Source organism: Mauremys reevesii, linkage group 5, assembly GCF_016161935.1.
Source record: "Mauremys reevesii isolate NIE-2019 linkage group 5, ASM1616193v1, whole genome shotgun sequence".
Lineage (NCBI taxonomy): Eukaryota > Metazoa > Chordata > Testudines > Geoemydidae > Mauremys > Mauremys reevesii.
Window position 1 is genome coordinate 32,879,900 of NC_052627.1, and position 19,519 is coordinate 32,899,418.

Sequence of the window (19,519 nt, forward strand, 5' to 3'; positions counted from 1 at the left end):
GAATATACACGGATTCCATTGTAAAACAACTCTACAGGAGACCTGTGCCATTGGGAAGCAATGAAAGCAGGAAGATGTTACATTTTAAAGTAATATTTGCAAAATGTAATAATGATAAAATAATGGTTTTACTTTTAACATAGAAATCAGGTGCCTTATTTAGACCTTGTAGTCTGAAATAACATGAATATTATGAATCTCATTAACTATAATGTTGTTAAGACAAACCCCTCTCCTGAGTAGTAAAAAGAAGAATATATATTTATTATTTTATTTTTAAATGCTAGGTTCTCTCTTCAGTTAGAAGACGATTCGGTGCAAGCTGTGGCTGGACCAATGGCATCTTTTGGCAGACACCTTGGCTTGAAAGTGAAAGTCAGTTTCAGCAAATATCAGAGAGATAGCGTTTATTTATTCCTTTTAATTTAATGAGAATGGATTAAAATGGGTGAATAAATCGGGAAAAAAAACTAATGTGGCTAACCATTTTTGACCCAGCCTGAATGGTTTATTCCATCAGTCCTGCCCTTTTATAAACTTCTTAATCACATTGGCCTCCTTCAGATCTAGTCACTGGTTTTTAATTCATTCCAGTCGATTTAAAGTTAAGAGGAGCTTGAAAAACCAAAGGAACCTTCAAATAAAATGGCCAGGGATGCAGGAACAATCCTATTAGCTCACAAAAATTTCAATATATTTAAAAAGAAATGAAGGAGTAGTAGCGGATAAGAGAGTTAGGAGCCTTTGGTTCCTCTGGAAACGCCAGCCTGAGTGAATACGTTAAAGAACAAGTACAGTGAGTATGATATCTTTCTATGCCATGCCTCTCTTGTACTTATTCATTCTATGTCTCCCAAATTCTAATGATTTGATAGGCACTCCAAAACCAAGTTATGAATAAAAATGTCTGGTTACACCACTCTTATCATACTTTAATCAAAGTAACGGAGCATATGCCTTTGATTTATAGCTGTTAAGGCCAGAAGGGACCATTATGATCATCTTGTCTGACCTGTGCAACAAAGGCCTTAGACTACTGCCTAGCAATTTCTGCATCAAACCCATAACTTGTCTTTTAGAAAGAGGCCTGCAATCTTGATGTAAAGATTCCAAGTGACCAAGAACCTACTGCCTTCCCAGGCAAGTTGTTCCATTGGTTAATGACTCCTACTGTTAAAAAAAAAAAAAAAAAAAAAATCTGTGCCTTTCTGATCTGAATTAGTCTGGCTTCAGCTTCCACCCACTGGATCTTTTTCTGCCTTTGTCTGCTAGATCAAAGAGCCCTCTACTATCAGAAGTCTTCTTCCTGTGTAAGTACTTATAGGGCATGCCTACGCTACAAACTTTGGTCGATACAAGTTATGTTAGCATAAAGCATTGCAGTTAGTGTATTGCTTATGTGTGTGCAAACTTTGTTCCTTGCGTCGGTGCTGCACGTGCTCACCAGGAATGCTTGTGTTGATGCACAGTGCGGTGCACCAAGGGTAGGGATCCCAGTGTGCAAACCACCACTGTCCAGTGCAGTGTCTTTTGGGAAATTTTAGCAGTGCATGGTGGGGCTGAAACGAGTCACACAAGGGGTAACTGGGAGCAAAGGGTCAACTTCCTTGTGTGCAATTGTCTCCATCCCATAATGGTATCTGTATCCCATAACTTTCGCACCTTTTCAAAAATCCCACAAACCCATGGAGCCCTCCTCATTGTCGACAGTCTGACAGAAGCATGGAGCCTGAACAGCTCTGCACTGTTTTCTTAAGCATTGCAAACACAGGACGCACAATTCTCTGGTATTTGGAGAACTGTATGAAGAACCAAATCACCGGGGAACAAGAAGTTTTCTTGAAGGACAGATTGCTGTGGGACATAGCAAGAACCAATTCAAGGTTGTTGGTGGCATTCATGGAGCAATTGCAGATGATGGAGTGCAGCATCTGGGCCTGAGAAACAAAAGCTGATTCTGGGACTGCATCTTAATGCAGGCTTGCGATGATGAGCAGCGGCTGCAGAAATTTTGGATGTTCAAGGCCACATTCCTAGATCTCTGTGCCAAGCTTGGCCCAGCTCTCCAGTGCAGGGACACCAAAATGAGAGCTGCACTGACAGTGGAGAAGCAAGTGGCAACTGCACTGTGGAAACTTGCAATGCCACATTGCTACTGGTCAGTAGGAAATAATTTTGGAGATGGAAAATCCACTCTTGGGGACATTGTTATGCAAGTGCGCTGGGCTATTAACCATCTCCTGCTATGCAGGACTGTGACTCTCAGCAATGTGCAGGACATAGTGGATGGATTTGCAGCAATGGGGTCGAACTGCAGTGGAGCAATATTTGGCAGGCACATCCTTATTTTGGCACCAGACCACCTTGCCACAGAGCACAGCAACAGAAATGGCTACTTTTCTATGGCTATGCAAGCATTGGTGGCTCACTGGGGATGCTTCATCAACGTTGGCCAGTCAGGGAAGGTGCATGATGCTCACATCTTTAAGAACACAGAACTGTTCAGAAACCTGCAAGCAGGGATTTTCGTTCTTGACTAGCGAATTATCATTAGGAATATTGAAATACCAATAGTGATCCTGGGGACCCAGCCTACCCCTTACTTCATGAAGCCATAGACTGGCCACCTCGACTGCACTAAGGTGAGAGTTCCTTGACAGCACTAAGGAACGATTCAGCAGGTGCAGCATGACAGTTGAATGTGCTTTAATTTTGCCCTTAGAAATGACTACTCCCCTTAGAGAAGAGAGTGGTTAATTGATTCTTCACAGCTTTTTTCAAATATGGTAACAGTTTGTACTGTGCACAAGCCCACTGGGAGAGAGAATTCTCCTTAATAAAATGGATATATCCAACAATGGAGATTCTCTTTATGAAAGAGAATTTCCCTTATAAAATAATTACTATTTAAGCCTACTTATTTATCCGTGACCTCTGCACAATGTAAATTTCCATTATTTAACTTGCCTTATTTGCTACATTTAAAGCGATTGCTACAGGTCATGATAAAAGAGCTTGTTGGCTAGAAAAACCAAAGACATATGGCAACTGCTAGAGTGGTGAAAGTTTACCGTTGGATACCACGCAGGGATTGCTTTCTTCTTTTTAATATTTATAACTCATTTGAAGGAGAACAGCAACAGCACAATGCTAACATTTTTCCCGTTAAATGAAAGATGATGATAAAGTGAATGATGAGGAACAGGGGAACATGATGTAGAGATAGGTGGAGCTAGTAGAGCCCGGTGGCAGATCCAGTGAGTGACAAAAGCACACTTTAGACCTAGTCAATATAAGAAGTCTGCTAGCAACAAATACATATTAACATTGAGAGTATATGAATAGAACCACGCTGCAGGGGAAAAAGGCTTAGGAGGAGATCACAGTGAAACAAGCCTCAACTCCAGCCAGTGTACACAGGATTTGTTACGAGGGAGGCTAAAATGTTTGCACATTATTGCTGAGGCACAGTCGTTCCTGAATTTCCCATGGGGTATATATTGCTCCACACCTCCTACTCAGGCCAGTGGCTAAATGCCACAATTTGGCCTTTTAGGTACAAAGATAACTGGTTAACTTACGTTTCTGCCTCAGGGAGCTAAAGTGGAGTTTCCCATTGAAAACAAGAGGAAGGTGCTTAAAAATTGATGGCCTGAGGTGTCCTCCTGTATTGTGGAAATGTTTTCCCTAGTCAATGGATTACAAAAAGTTAAGGAAATGAAAATGAATTTAAAGAGATAATTTGTTGAGGTGGGGGGGGGGTAGTGGAAAGCAACTCTGTAACATACCTGAGATTAATGGTCTCTAGCAAAATCTCTAGAGAAAAGAGATTCAAACACAAAGGCTTGTGAGACTGGAAGTAGGAGAAAATAAAGAAACCAACACTAACTAGAGAATTTTCTTGAGTTCCCAGAGAAAAGGGGAAGGAAGAAGAGCTTCTCTTCATCTTCTGAGTCTACATTTGTTTAGGGAAAAACAACTGTACAGTCAAATGAGAAACTTAACACTGAGGGGGAAAGTTCTGATTACAGGCAGGTGACAGCTTGAAACTCCCTGCTGAATTAAAGCTGATCCATACAGATGAATAACAGATGCAAGGGCAATGTGACTATAAGATGGTACAATTTCTCTAAAACCCAGGCTGATGGGATTTTATCTAAAGATAAAAGGGAAGGAATTCTCTGTGCAAGATCAGTCTGAAAGGTGCTCAGAGAGAGAGCAGCTGCCTATACGCTCAGATGGCTAATAGAAGGGTACGGTTCTATTACACTGTATTATCTCGCTTAAGAATCAAGTACGGCCTAAGGGTTTAATGGGGACAGTGTCCATATATGACTTGGACTGAAAAAATAAAAGTTCTTTGTTATAAATCATTTCTTTATAAGCATCTAAATCCCTGTCCAAACTAAAACACTAACAAACCAAAACAAATATAGTACTTAAAAATCCCTCAGGTTGCTTTAACACAACCTTAAGATGTCTTGATCAGTCTTTTAGGATGTTTCAGCAACCCTCCTGAACTGCTATATTGCAAATCCTCTTTAGGCAAGTCCTTGTCTGTAACAGACTGTTCAGTCTCATAGTCAATAAGAAAATCAATTTGTGAATTATTTTCAATTTTTCAAGTGTCTGCTCTCACTTCACTTTTTTCTGCCAACTCCTTAGTCTTGAGTAGATGCTTATGACTCCTTCATAAGATTTTGCCTTTATCAGAGATTACTGACTATGAATGAGATGACTCTTCTTTGGTGACTCTAGCTGGCCAGTGCCCATCTTGCCAAATTCTCACCATCCCTGGAACTGATAGCCAACTGTGACCGAACATCATCATCAGCAATGAAGACCAGAAGAAGATCATCCTGGTGCCCTTTGAGAACAGGACCCAGGCCTTCCATGATGTCTGAGCTCAAAAGGTGGAGAAATATGCTCCTCTGGCCAACACCTTGGGAACTAAGGGTTACCAGGTTCAGACAGATGTGCTGATCTTTGGATCATGGGACCCCAGTAACGAACGAGTGTTGAGAGAATGCAGAATCGGTCAGTGCTACACTTGGCTGATGCGGCAACTCATGGAGTTGGACGCCATCAAGTGGTCGAGGGACATCTACATAGAACACATCACCGGACATCAGCGATACCAGGAGGGATGGGCTGGAATGCCAATGAGAAGCACAGTGGGGAAAGCAACTGAAATAATTTCCTCATGGATTGTATTTTCCAAATGGACAATCTACCCTAAATGCTCAATTACTGAGGGACAATCTACACTCATCCCTATATTTGCTTTCTACAACCAACTCTCTGTACAACTTTTCATGAGTGATGTACCCGAGTATTCGGATTCTAATATCTAAAGCGTATTGTTAAATTTATTCACCTTAATTTGGGTTATTGCTGATTTATGCACTATATGTATCTTATGACTTTTTAAAACATTGTGGATAATCTAAACACTATACCCAGATGTACAGACACTCTTTTCTTAACTTGTGTACTATATAATTTTTTTTAACAATAGCTTTAATTCATTTTTTAATTCCTTTAAATAGTTTAGGAGCCCAGTTGTGGTGCTCACTATGTTCTGTGCTTCAGTAGCTGCCAGAAATCCATCAGAGCAACCTCATGTATGTAGCTAGATGTGGTAAATTGGTGATGAGTTAACTGGGTTACCCAGAATATTATGAGATGGAGCAATACTCTACCCTGTTGGGATTCCCTGTGAGACCTTTTCCACTTGGCTTACCCAGAACATCTCATCCGGTTCTGAGAGAACACTTTATCCAGTTCTCTGAAATCCAAGAAATCAGTTAAACTCCAGACTCAACACTGAAGATTCTTGATTGGCATACAATCAAACTAAACTTGAGTTGATCAAGCTCAAGTGTAAGGGGTGGATACAGGGTATAATACACATCTAACATACATAAATCATGAATCAGCTCATGTACACACTTACAAAATATTAACTAATAGTATTAAGTGTATCACACACTTTATGATTTGTCTATTAATTTTTGTAACCAATCCTATGAACTATCCATGAGCTGCAAAGTATGGTAGTAAGCAAAGCTGCAGCTGCAAGCTTATTACACTTTACTCATCTTACCGTTTCTATATCTACTAGCTACATGTTATTTACAAGGCCACTTATGACTTTATGCTTTGTCTCTTTTTAACCTGTTTCCCAACTTCTCTTCCTTACTTCTTCATGCATTGTTCATATGAGGTCTACACATCCCACTCTAACTTCCTGTTTGATTCAGTGGAAGGTGCACCCATACTGTTTTTGATGCAGCTGAATAAAGCAGCAAGTCCCCAGTCTTCAGTTCTGTGAGTAGGCTTTATTATCATTGTTCTTATTTTTGCACTGAGTGGTCCTTTTCAAAACTAGGCTGGCATGTTTGTGTCTGTTTAGTAAACATGGTTATTTGGGACCCAACTATGTTCCTGTGGTTTCCTCATATTGTGTTTTGTTGTGGAAAGAGCAAAATAATATAATATATTATCCACCTGCATAATATCCACCTGCAATTCAAGATGCCTTGTTATTTGCCTTTGCTGTGGTGTGCCCTCTCCCTTTGGACACTTATCTCAGACAACTTCACCTGACTCTTGAAGAGCACCTTCGTTTCCCCCAAAAGGTGTTTTTAATAAGATCACTGTTTGACCTGTAGTCAGTACCTTCCCCACTTCTTTTCTCTTCCCTTTTATATTCCCTCATGTTTGTTTGGAATTTTAATAATGAGGTGATTATGTTTAATTCCTTATTAAAATATTTTACTACACTTTAAGAGAACTGAATAATTCCACAGGAAGGTGGTGAAAGAGATGTTGTGAGGAGGATTGGCAGCGGGGAGTGATATTCTACAAAAATAGTTAGTAAATCCTGACATGGAGTGCCACTCTTCAGTGATCTTTCTAATCTGCTCTTCAAAGAAAAGGGTGCTAGGAAATCACACAGTTTGCAGTAGGTCTTCAAAAACCTTATAGTTTGGGGAGTGGGGTGAATGGTCTAGGATGAAACAATGGAATGAACTCCTACATGCAGCTCTACATACAGATAGGCACTTCTGTGGAGAGAGAGGATGAAGGATTCAGTAACAAAGCAGAGAGGAACAGCCATGTTTTTAAGGACAGACTACATAAACAGCTGTCAGGGAAGGTCTAGATTTAGTTGGTTTTGTCTCAGTTCAGGGGTCTGGACTTGACTTCCTGAGGTCCCTTCCAGCCCTACATTTCTATGATTCGGTGTTTGTGCTAAGTGGCACTCCCCAGACCAGCTAACTGTTAGGAAATTATGCAAAGGGTATTTGTACTTTGTCAAAGTAGTGTAACTAGTGTGGGTTTTACAGGTCATCATCCTGTGGGAAAGTAGAAAGTGAGCTTGACAGCAAAAGTGGCATGTTTTTAGGCAAGAACCCTACAAAGGCAGATTGAGAAACAGACTGCTGCAGAACTTAGGAACATGAGTCAGGAAACCAGGGGCCCAATTCTCTATTGCTCTGCACGTTGTGCAGTCATTTAAAGTGCAAAGTGGGTGCAAAATGCTACCAGATCAGAATGGTAGATAATGTTCATGTTTTTCCACTCACTCTGCATGGGTGACTGCAGAAGGTTCTGGATAATGGAGAATCAAGCTGCTAGGTTCTATTTCTGATCCTGCACTTGACATCCTATATGATCTTGGGCAATTCACTCAAGCTCTCTATGCTCTGTTTCCCCATTTGTAATAGGGGATAATATAACACTAGCTTTAAGTGCCCTGATTTTTACAGGTGAAAAGTGTTCCAGCAGCACTAAGTATTTTATTATCACTAGGAGGACAACAATTCCACTTCATGGCAGCTTCAGAGGTTTTGAAATTTGGTTTCTTTCTGCACTGGAACAAAAACTAAACCATTTTAATGATTTTGCAGAAATTGAATTGTCTCCATTTCCATTTTTGGATCAAAACCTGAGCTTTGCAATTTGGGAAGGCATATGTAGCCAGGTGGCTAAGGTACTGGCTAGGGATATGCGAGGCACAGCTTCAAGTCCCTCTTCTCCCTGATTCAGAGTCAAAATTTTCTTTCCAGATCATTCTCAATCAGCCAGAGAAGGTCCTCCCCTATCCCAGGTCCGTACCCCGGAGCAAAGCTACAGAGTGTGAGAGCATCGCTTGCTCTCCGGCACTGTGCCCCAGTGAAAACGTCATAGAAACTGATATGTTTCTGCAAAACATTTTGTCTTTGATGAAACAGCATTTTTCAACAAAATGAAATGTCATTGAAAATGTTCTGACCAGCTCTGTGGCAAGAGACCAGAGCAGAGGATCAGATAAATTGCTGCCACGTTTAATTTCTATGAATGAAACACATAGAGGAGCAGCCTTGGATAATGCACCATTCATAATTCAGACTAAGTTCTAGACCAGTCATTGTTCATCATACAGCATGGAGCCAAAGATTTTGTTACTGAGAGCGTAGCAGCTGATGCTAATTTAGATTTACAGCCAAAGACAGTGGCTAGCTTCAGGCCCTAGGCAACCCAAGAAAAGCACCAGCGACAGCACTGGCATTCTGGAAGGACAATTCAGTAATAACTCTTGAGACACAGGAGCTGTCAGTCCTGATAGATTTATTACTATTTGTTATTGTTTTTGTGGTTTACGCGCCCCCCCCCTTAATTTTTGGGCTGTCTTTTTGCCAATGTATTTAGAAATTATTCTCACACGCTGTCTGGTCTCCTCTGGAAGGAAGTGCTAAACTGGAATTAACAATTCTTCTATATTTGAGCCCCCGAAGACAGCGTTGACGCTTTTCCTGCTGTTGAGCAACAGACAATAGAAGCTGATCTGTCATTATTTACCTTGTGTGCTCTAATTACACTCCGACTCACACGACACACATACAGAGTAAGTTCATCTGTTCAGGGGATGGGGGTGGGACAGGAGAATGAAGGAAAGAGGAGTGCTGAAACAGCCAGCCAGGCACAATGGCTGTAGGTACTAAGGACTTGCAGTTTGTTTGACTTCAGCTGGCATTGTGGGTGCTTAGCCAATCAGAGCAACAGGAGATAAATCCATAACAGATCCTCAGCTGCTGTCAATTGTACCCTGATTTATGGCAGCTGAGAATGTGGCTCATTGTTCTTAATGAATACCTCTACAAAATAGAGCAGTTGGCTTTGTTGGCTAAGCTGTATGCAGGATTGGTACTTTTCCTCAGTCTATATAAGAACATGCTTGAATTTATAAACTTCAATGTGTGTGTTTGCTTTAAGTATGTGGTGTTTCTGATAGGATCTTTTTAGGGAAATCTCCCTTTCTCCTCTTATTTCATACCCATCATCCTTCACAAACTTCTGCTTCACTCAACTTTCTTCCATCTGAAGATGAAGTTCCTTTTGAAGCCCTGCAGATCAATCTAATGGAGTTACTAGAGGCACATGCCACCCCACCAGAGCTCAGCTTCCTGCTTGTGCACCCAGTCTCTGCCAGTCTGGGGTGCAGAAAGGTAGACCCAGAAACAAATCTTTGTGTAGCAGGTCTGAAGTGACAGAATTGGGAGAAAGGAGAGAGCTCGTGGGGAAGATAAAGAGATTTTGTTGTGGTTTTTGTTAAAAATAAAAATTGGAAATGTTGGTTTTCAGCAACCAAAAGCCAAAACATTTCCACTCATATCTTCTATTTTTCAGTTGTCAGAAGTAAACATTTTCCAGTTTTTTTGGGCTGAAATTATTGGTTTTCAGTTGCAATGATTCTTTCTTTCCGTTTTCTTTTGAAGGCAACATTTCAAGGACATTGAAAATGTTTTCATTGTCATTGAAATTTGTTCCTAGGCCCAAAAAACATTTCCCAACCAACCAGCTGTACTGAGGACTAAGCTATGCCATTCAGGCACAACTCATTATTGGGGGGCAGTGTGGAGTCACATTGCAATGGGGGAACTTGGGGAGGGATTTCACCTGGGAAAAATACAATTCCTTCCTGAACATGTCTGGTGCACAAAAGGATTGTGCACTTTTTTTTTTTTGGTCTCCCTCTGAAACCACTGCTTACCCCAGTCCCTTAAAATAATCAGTTGTCCTAGTCTGAACAATGCTGTACAGACCCAAGCCACAGACCTAATGGTGAGCTCCCAGAATAGGATACAGCTGCTGTATCTGCAGTGCAGACATCAGTAATGTGCACCTTTCATCCTCAGACAGTGCTCAGTAAAAGCACACTTGTATTTTTTATAATGCTCAGCAACTGTTTGCTAAGTCTGGTCTATAGCAACGAGTTTCTATAGAGCAGCTGAACAGAAACCTTTTGTCACTCTCATTCTGCTATTTTTAGCAATATTTAGTCTGCACTAAATCTTAACAAATCGTCAAGGTTTATTTCACCTTCCAGAACAATGCACTATGATAGACAAGATAAAGATTTCTGGGAACCATCCCACACAGAAAATTGGTCCTATTTTATGTGCACAATTTAGGGACTCATATTTTTTTCATTTTTAAAGGTAAATCAGGTAGTGAAATATGTATTTTTTTAAAAAGCAGTCTTTGCAGATATAGCAAATTCATTGACAGTTTCCCCCAGTTTTAAATAGAAAGTGTTGCTCTCTGCATATCAATGCCAGCACAAATCAACACAAACAATTGTTAAGTCATTAGCAAAGACTGTGAACACCAGTAGTCCTAATATTAAGCCTTCTGGTGCTCTCCCTGGAATTGTTTGACTTGATTGCATCCTGTTACATTTACAATCTGTTTTCTGTTATTGGCAGATAGGCTGACAGCCATTTAAATTCTTATTCAGAAAAATCCAAAAGCACCCACCTTTTGCTCTCAGAAGGATGAGTCACTGAAATCAGTGATTGATGCAGGGCATTAAAGATAAGGGTCCATTTCTGCGAGGTGCTGAGTACCCTTAACTGAAGACAACACCTCACAGGATCAGGCCATTAACTATTATGAATGAATAACCTAGTAGAACAGCCTGGGAGAGATGATGACTCTCTTTCTGCACAGTGAAGTGCTATCTGCTCCAGCCATTAAAATGGAGCAGATTGTTCCTTGTGGATGCTCACCAGGCCTGTATGGAGTGGTGTGAGACTGTCCCAAATAAGGAGAAGCAGGAGTGAATAGTTCCTCTGCTCCCTGAAGAACACACTGTTATTGCAAGTGGCCCCCAGTGCAGCCAGCCATTCAAGGTGTGGGGAGGGAGAGAAGGAAGCTTCTTACTTGTCTTCCTGCTCCTGTGTGGCCATGAAAACTCACAATCAGGGTTTTAGAGTCCGAGAGAAAGAGAGGTTCATGTTTCCATGCAGTGAAGATTTCAGTCCTTGCTTGTAGACAAATCCAGTATCAGGTGAGAAAAGCAACTGAAGGAATAGGTAGTTTTAACATGTATGGAGAGTTCCTAACTATCCAAACAGTCTTTAATTCCTCACTTCACTTTGATGATCCACTTGACATAAAACAAACAAAGCCGATAACAACCAAGAATGTTCTATTCTTGAGCTGACTCCTTAGACGGATTGAGACATGTCCAAGATGCAGGGTAAGTCTAATATACCCTTTAGAGCTGGTAACACAAAACAAACTCTACTAACTAGACTTAATATTTCTTCAGTTAAATCTGATCAATCAAAGTGCTCATTTTAACAGCGATTGCTTTGGATTCTTGCATTTGGTGAGATGCCTTTTAAGATCATTCTAATACTGCACTGAATTATGATGCCCCAGAAATATGTTCAAGTGGTTTTTTTTTTACCTGTGTGTTTCAGTTGCCTTTGGAGCACTCTCCCTTTCTCTGCATCCAAGGAAGGCCTACACTGGGGTTGGGTAAGGAGTAGATGGGCTGGGGCAGGACTAGGGAGATGCAAATTATACTCCCATTAACTCTACCTGTGGGAGTGGGGATTGGGAAGGAGTTCCTACAGGAAGCAGTAATCAGGAGCTTGGGTCTGTTGGAATCACCCTGTTGTGGAGGTGGAGAGAGAACTGGAATCTTGTAGCACAGGACAGTCACACAGATGGCTTTGTACTGGTGGAAGATCTGCTTGGATCCACACACCTACCTGGTCATTCTGTGGAGTGCTGGGGTGAGGCAGGATCCTGTCCTGTTGTGCTGACTGTAGTAAAGTGGTTATTAAGGGGTTAACTGGCTTACTTGGAGTATAACGAGTTGGAGCCAAGCTCTACCCTGCCTTACTTCCTGTTCAGTTAGTGGCTGTTTTCCTCCCTACTCTGTTTGTCATGTAATTGAATAAAGAAGCATGTTCCCAGCCTGCAGTACTGTAAGTTTTGTGCATTGAGTGGTCCCTTTACAAAACGGACAGAATTCTCTGGAGGGAACCCTACTGAATTTTTCTCACCAGCAGCCCTGCCGGAGGGCAGTCTGACCCAGCAACTCTGTACCAAGTCCTGTTTCCACTGAAGTCATGATAAAAACCACCACTGACTTGAACAAGTTCAAGATTTGGCCTACAGTCAGTGTAGCCAGCTGATTTGGAATTAGGTTCTTTTTTCTTTTCCCTGAGGGGTTTTTCAACACCTTGTTACTCTGTTGTGCATGTCGCTAACCCCATTTTGTTTCTGTCAGTATGGGATATGTAAGAGCAACACTTTCAGGCATAATATACTTTTAGATTAGTATTACTCTACTAATACAGGGAATGAAGGATTTAAAAGTGTTTACCACAATTGTGTTTAGACAGTTCCAAAACCAGGAGTCACCATTTGCTATGGCCAATTGCCTTTGAGTCTGGCAAAAATTGACAAAAAATTATGCCCTTTCTTAAATCTGGGCAGTCCCACTAACATGGGTGTAAGTGTAATTGAGGGCTGGATTTAGTCCCAAATGTTTATTTCAACATACAGTATATGAAGGAGAGTATGAAGAGCCTTTGGATATTGTTCTGTCTTAATCTGCCAGGTCAAAAGCTGTGTTTCAAGAAAAAGCAAAATTTGAAAGAATAAATGTCAGGCTTGCTTATTGGTACTTATTCTTTCTGCTGCTAGACCAGTAACTAACTGTTAAACAAATGAATGTGTGTCTTGTTCAGCTTATCAGAACTGATCACAATTGTGTTAAATATCAGAGGGGTAACCGTGTTAGTCTGGTTCTGTAGAAGCAGCAAAGAATCCTGTGGCACCTTATAGACTAACAGACGTTTTGCAGCATGAGCTTTCGTGGAAGTGGGTATTCACCCACGAAAGCTCATGCTGCAAAACGTCTGTTAGTCTATAAGGTGCCACAGGATTCTTTGCTGCTTCAATTGTGTTAAACACTTTTAAATCCTTCACTCCCTGTATAACCAGTAGACATTAGAAGTTTCCCTAGTTATAGTTGCAGACAATTCTCCCTTTTATATGTTTGAACAGTGATATGCCAGACAATTGGCATTTGGACAAATGTTGTGGCTCATGTTTCATCTTGCATATCTCATACTTGAGAAGCAGCCAAGAGAGATGAGCGAGTATCAGCGAGGGCTAAGAGTACAGCTGGGAAATCCTCAGGAGCACTGGGGGACAGAAGTGGCACACAGAACAGGTGGGAGGTGCTGACAGTAACAGTGAAGGCCAGTTGTTCAACTAGGAGAGTGGTGGAGCTCTCAGACACCATTCCAAAATCTTTCAAACTAAATCTATTCTTCCTCCAAACTTTCATTTCACAGAAAATGAGCTTGAGCCCACTCCTGTTCAAATGAATGGCAATTTTGTCACTGGCTTCGGTAGGAGCAGTATCAAGTTAATATGCAACTATGTTCTGAAAAATAATTTTGATTTATGTTATTAATTGTATATGGGTGTATTAACTTACCCAAACAGTATTCATTATGCAATAGTTTATGTTCCTTGATAACTTTTAGATATGACTACCAGTATATTGCATGATCCAGGTCTGCCTAAGCCTGTTATATGCTTCAGGTATTTGTTACACACAGTCTTCTGACATTCTCTTTAGATTTGTACAAGCTAGCTCCTGAGTGTGTATGGATCTCAAATGATATTATTATTATCGCACAAAAACTGAGCTAAGGATGTTGTACAAAAGTTTAAAGACAATCCCTGTCCACGAGTGCTTATGATCTAAATATCCCCAAACTGTAGTCAGATCATTAACAGTAGGGAATGTGGCTGGGGCTCTCAAACTTTTTCAAAGTGTGTATCATATTTTAAAAGAAGGTCTCAAAGATTTTGCACTTGCAGTGGCCATCGTCCCTGACATTAGATGTTTGGATAGGGCTATCAATCGCAAGAACTGAACTCACTTGGATTGTGATGTGTGATACTTGTAGTAGAATCCAAATAAAAAAAATTCATTTCCTCTTTTCATTCTATTTTCCATCTACATTTTCCATTCCACCTCTTTCTTCTATGCTCTGATTTTTGCTTTTCCTTTACAAATCTCCTTCTCCCCTCTCTTTCCCCCTTTCCTTAGACTCCCATCTTGTATTCCTGTTCCTCTCTTCCCTTCCTTGATACCTCCCTTAGTTTTCCTCTAGAGTAGTCTCAAGTGAGCTATCTCTAGGTCAGTTCCCCTCAAAAGCTCTATGAATCATTTCAAAGAAAGAAAGATCTTGAAAATCGACACATGCCCTCTCCAATGAGTTACAAGTAGAGCTGCTTGGAAAATGGTCTTTTCTGTGGCAAATTTTAGAAAGAATTGAACTTTTTTTTTTCAAAAATTTCACAGAATTTTTTTTTGTTTTTTGACAAGCATATGAAAAATGTTTAGTTTTTGAAAACAAAAAACCAGAAAAAGTATCAAGAACCAACCGTTTTCCATCAAAATGTTCATTTTGAAAGGCCGTCTTTTGTCATAAAGTTTTTGATATGAAATATTTCAATCAGGTATAGTTACAAAATTTGTTTGTGCATAGTAACCATGTAGAATTGATTATAGGTTAAGATTTATAGGAAATGGTGTACATTTACCTACAGTACTACTACTTGTATAGACTTTCAGACTGGGGTCTCAAAGTACTTGACAACCTTAAGCTTCACAATACTTCCACAAGGCAAATATTATTACGCCCATTTTACAGATGTGGAAAACTGCAGCCCTGAGAAGTGAAGTGACTTGCTCAAGGTCACAAAGTGAGTCAGTGGCAGTATAAAATTCAGTTCTGTGCTTTAACCATTAGACATTGCCCCCCACCCCTTTTCGAGTTAAACTAGGTAGTGAAACTGGGAACAGAAATGTCCTGGGGTAAAATCCTCTCATTAGAAACATTGTTCTATTTAATTTGTTTTAACGAAACAAGCAACATTTTCAATTCTTCCCACAGCCCCTAATCCTGATATTTGAACAGACTACACTTTCTACTACAATTTTGCAGCTGAATGAGTCCTTAGATTTCCTGTTTTCACCGTTTGTCTACCAATCAAGAGAAATCTGTGGTTAAAAAGCAATGTCAACAGAACAGATACCAAGACTAACATATATCATTCTGTTTCCAAAAAAGACTTCTACCCAAGCAAGCACTTTCTGTTAAAATAGAAGGAGTGTATCTGGAATAAGTGCATAGAGTGTAGTTAATAAAATGTCTTATCTCCTTTGGCCAGTGCACATCTTGTAATTGGTTAGGAGCCAGGGTGACGTTCACTAAGGCAAACAAGTGCATGGAAACAGGACAGATTTTGCAGTTCACCAGAGAGATAGCCCTATCATACATCAATAACAGATGGTACTCCAGTTGACTACAGGAAAAATATGACTCAGCTAATACAAAATGGGAAGTTCCAAGGCTGGATTTAAGCAAGGTTGCCTGCCAACTCTCACTGTTTTGCTAGTAATTCTCACTCTTTAAAAAAACAGAGGACATAAAGACTCAGAGATCTCACATGTAACCTAGCCAATAAGCCTTGTCGTTAATGATAGCTAGGAAGAAATTACAGATATTTACAGTGAACACAGTAGGGGCCTTGGTAGGAAAATTGTTATCCAAAACTGAGAGGGGAAACTGGAAAGGAAAGGAAAAGGAAAGGCTGCAAATTTACATGACTCTCTTCTTTAGGAAAGTAACAAGGTGCAACAACATCCTGAAAGAAGCAGTTAAATTCCCTTAGCTGCCATAAATGAGGAGTACAAAGAAAGAATGGATCAGCTATAAAAAGTGCAGTCACAGACAGACACTTTTGCCCTTCCAAGGAAAACTGTTCCAGGTCCTTGCTCAGCTCCCCTGAGCCCTGTACCTTTTCCCCCTTTCTCTGAAGTTGTCAGCAGGACAGAAAATTCTCACAAGCAAGAAGAAGTAAAATAATGGCAAGTCTTGAAAAGTCAGAAGGGCCTGATCCTCTTCCCTGTTCCATCCCATCTATGCCACTGCAGATGCACAGAGGGGATAGTAAGATGGTTTCAATTGCAGTCTGGGTTTTTCCCTTTGTGAATGGGAATCCTTAGGTCAGGAAGGAATCCTTCAATAGTCATGAGGAACTTGAGGGAAGCATGGGAAAGAATATTTTTAGGTGAAGGCATCAAATTTGGGGTCTGCCAACCTGGACTGTGGTCATTTAATCATTCTAATCCCTTGCATGCCCTATTTAGGCTCCCCAGACCTTGGGTCTCACCACCTCTGTCCTCCAACCCATATTCACCACCTTTCTTATCTTTCCCTCTTCTGTTATGGACAGAACTGGCCTGGCCTAACCCTGCTCCCCACCTAAATGCATTTCTCTTCCTTTGACCCTTATCCCTTTGCTGAAAAAGATTCCCCTAGTGTCTTCTTCATCATTTTATCTCTGCAGCTATCTCTGGCTGTGAGTCCCATGCAGAAGGCTTCAGATAGTATTTGTATACCTAGAGGCAAACCTTGTTATTACAGCTGGTTGGGGGGAAAAAGTCACATTTTTTAATTAAGAAGGGACATTTTCCTGCAAAAAAAATTGTGACAATGTTCCTGTTTTCCTACAGCTCTGTTCCTCAGAATTTGGGATCTGTGGTTTCTGTGGGACAGTTTGACAAACAGTTGGTGATGTGATGAAGTGGCTGAGCAGTGATAGGTCAACAGAGGGCAGTATGGTAAATCTGCTGGGGAGAAAGGGGTAGTGTATGTGTAATTCTGCTGCTGCTTTTTTCCTCCTGCTCAGGATGGTGATAGGGTTACCAGCAGAAGAAAAATTAATGGCAATTCAGGGACAGCTGGGAGGAGTGATGCACAAAAGCAGGTTTGCTGGTGGCACTGAGAGGAACATGATGCTGAAGGCAGTTGACAGAGTGTGCACAGGGATCCACTAAGTGTTGGGCCCAATAGAGCATTAGCCCTGACATGGTCACACCACTAGCCTGAGCCATTGAACAACTGGCAGGCTATCAGGGACTGCATCAAGTTAAAGGCTGGCACTGAGGTGCTCCAGGCCCCCACAAGGGACCTTTGCTTACATTACATTAATCAAAGGTGAACTTTTATACATAATTTTGCAGCAGAAATCTACTCTCTGGGCAAAGCTGTGTATTTTTTCAGCAAGTTGCAATTTTAACATTTAAAACTCCCTTTTCTTGCCTACAGCAGTGACTTTTACCTAATACTTCACGGAAAGATAACACCCTACCAACCATCACATGCACTTTGGGCTGACTTTTGAGGTGTTTATTCAAGGTAAGCTCCCACTAATGTGTGGTGGACTTTTTGCCTGTGTTAGGACAGCAGGATAAAGCCATTGGTTTAGTTGGACTTTTATGTGAAAGACAAACTTCCTTCCTTCACCTTGCAGGTGATCATCATATGGTATAAAACATGAAAATGTTAAATTTTTCTACAAGTTACAAACAAGCTGTAATATGTAAATTACACATATTTTGGTATTTATATGCTACTGTGGTAACAAATCTAGTGACCTCAATAACTTTTGCATTAGTTTCTAAAATTAGTGTCTCATTACTGAATCATAAGCATTTTTTTTATATACAGCTCTTAAAAGAGTGTTTTTAAAGCAAAATTTCTGCTAGTGAGAAGTTCTGACTTGACAGCTCTGGAGCCTAAAATGTTCTGTTTATCCACAAGACAGATACAGTGTGGACAGTGGCAGTGCAAGCTTCTTTCCTATTCTGGGGGCCCCCTAAGAACCAACTCAATCTTGATTGATTCCCATCCAGTACTAGGCCTCTCTGAGGCTGCTAACTAGGGTGCCAGCAAGGCCAACTGTGATGGCTGGATACATGTGAACTGGATTGAAACCATCAGTTCATTTAACATATGCAGCTGAATGCAGCCAATCACTACCAATCTGATCTAAGTCTGAACCAGTGGCCCGCAGGTGAAATGCTCTGCATCCCCTTACCATTCCTATGAACCACCCAGCTCCATCTTTCAAAAGCTTTTGTTCCAACACTCAGGCAAGTTAAGACAAATCAACTAAAGCTATGAAATGAATGTGCATAATTTAAAACATTAAACCCTAGTGTGGATGGACTTACTCAGAAATGAAGTAGCTTTCGTCTGCTGTAGCTTAATCCTTCTCGGATTCACTGCCAGGTCCTTGGGGTATTAAGCTACAGTGAACTTATGAATGAAAGCATGCACATGGGTGCATGCACATGCACATGTAATGTGCTCTCATTTATGCGCATTATTTTCACAGCTCTAATTGATTGGTCTTATCTTTCCTCAGTGTCCCTCAGTAGACAAGTCAGCATTGTCTTGTGTCAGAAGTTTCTGTGAAACTAATCGAGAGAGAGACAGAAGAACACTGTGTAGCTCAAAAACCTGTACCTTCCACCAAAAGAATTTGGTCTAGATAGTACCTCACCTACCCAGTCACTCTTACATTGTTTTGTCTCTCTCGTATCCTGGGACCAACACGACTACAGCAAGACTGCAAAAAACTAACCATTGGTATATTCTCTGTTCTGCTTTGCTTGCCGTTGAAGCAGGTGCCAGATGATTCATCACTAGAGTCATTATGACTTTCATTTACGGATTCTCAGGTTAGATAGCTTACTATTTTTTCATCTGTGGATGATTCATCTGAGTAAGTTGACACTACTATCAGAGGCTTCCGTCTCAGAACCATTATCTTCTGTGGTCTCCAGCTAGGTGGTTCTAACTGCTCACTCTCTAATCTAGTTGCTCTTCTCTTGTGCTGCCCACAGATCTCTGATGAAGGAGATAGTCTTGGCCTTTTGTAACTCTGCTGTTCTCTCATATAGGGCTAGATTGTGACTTGGACTACATGGTCATAGTGGGGAGCCAATCTTTGTGTGGTTATCCAGATCCTGGGTCCAGGCCATTGCTTACTCCCTCCCCAGAGCAGGGAGGTGTGGGAAACACGTGAAGCCCGGCTTGCATCTCACCCCTATTCAGGAAACAAGACTGGGATTGAAAGAGGGGTCTATCTTCAAGGATAAGAAGATGAGGAAGAAAAGTCTTGTTCCTAGGCCATTCCCTGACATTTTCATGTGTCCAGATCTCATTTTCTGAGAAGACATGCATAATTGCTAGTGTCTTAGTAGGTAACCCTGTGGATACAATTGGTGGCAATAAAAATAGAGACCTCCTTGTGTCATCATATTTTTATACTATATATGTATATATTCCGTAAA

The 19,519-nt window shown here is 40.8% G+C and overlaps 1 protein-coding gene and 1 long non-coding RNA gene across 2 annotated transcripts in view; both read left to right on the top strand.

Moving 5' to 3' along the window:
• The first annotated feature begins 9,356 nt into the window (after positions 1–9,356).
• Positions 9,357–19,519, top strand: part of LOC120406327 (alcohol dehydrogenase 1-like) — a 69,069-nt gene continuing 58,906 nt past the window's right edge. Inside the window, exon 1 of the mRNA XM_039540997.1 lies at positions 9,357–9,494. Coding sequence (XP_039396931.1) covers positions 9,408–9,494 — 87 coding nt within the window. The 5' untranslated portion in view covers positions 9,357–9,407. The remainder of the gene's footprint in view (positions 9,495–19,519) is intronic.
• Positions 11,144–19,257, top strand: LOC120406329. The gene is made up of 3 exons (XR_005599224.1): positions 11,144–11,530; positions 17,487–17,576; positions 19,127–19,257. It is a non-coding gene; the product is annotated as an uncharacterized LOC120406329 (long non-coding RNA).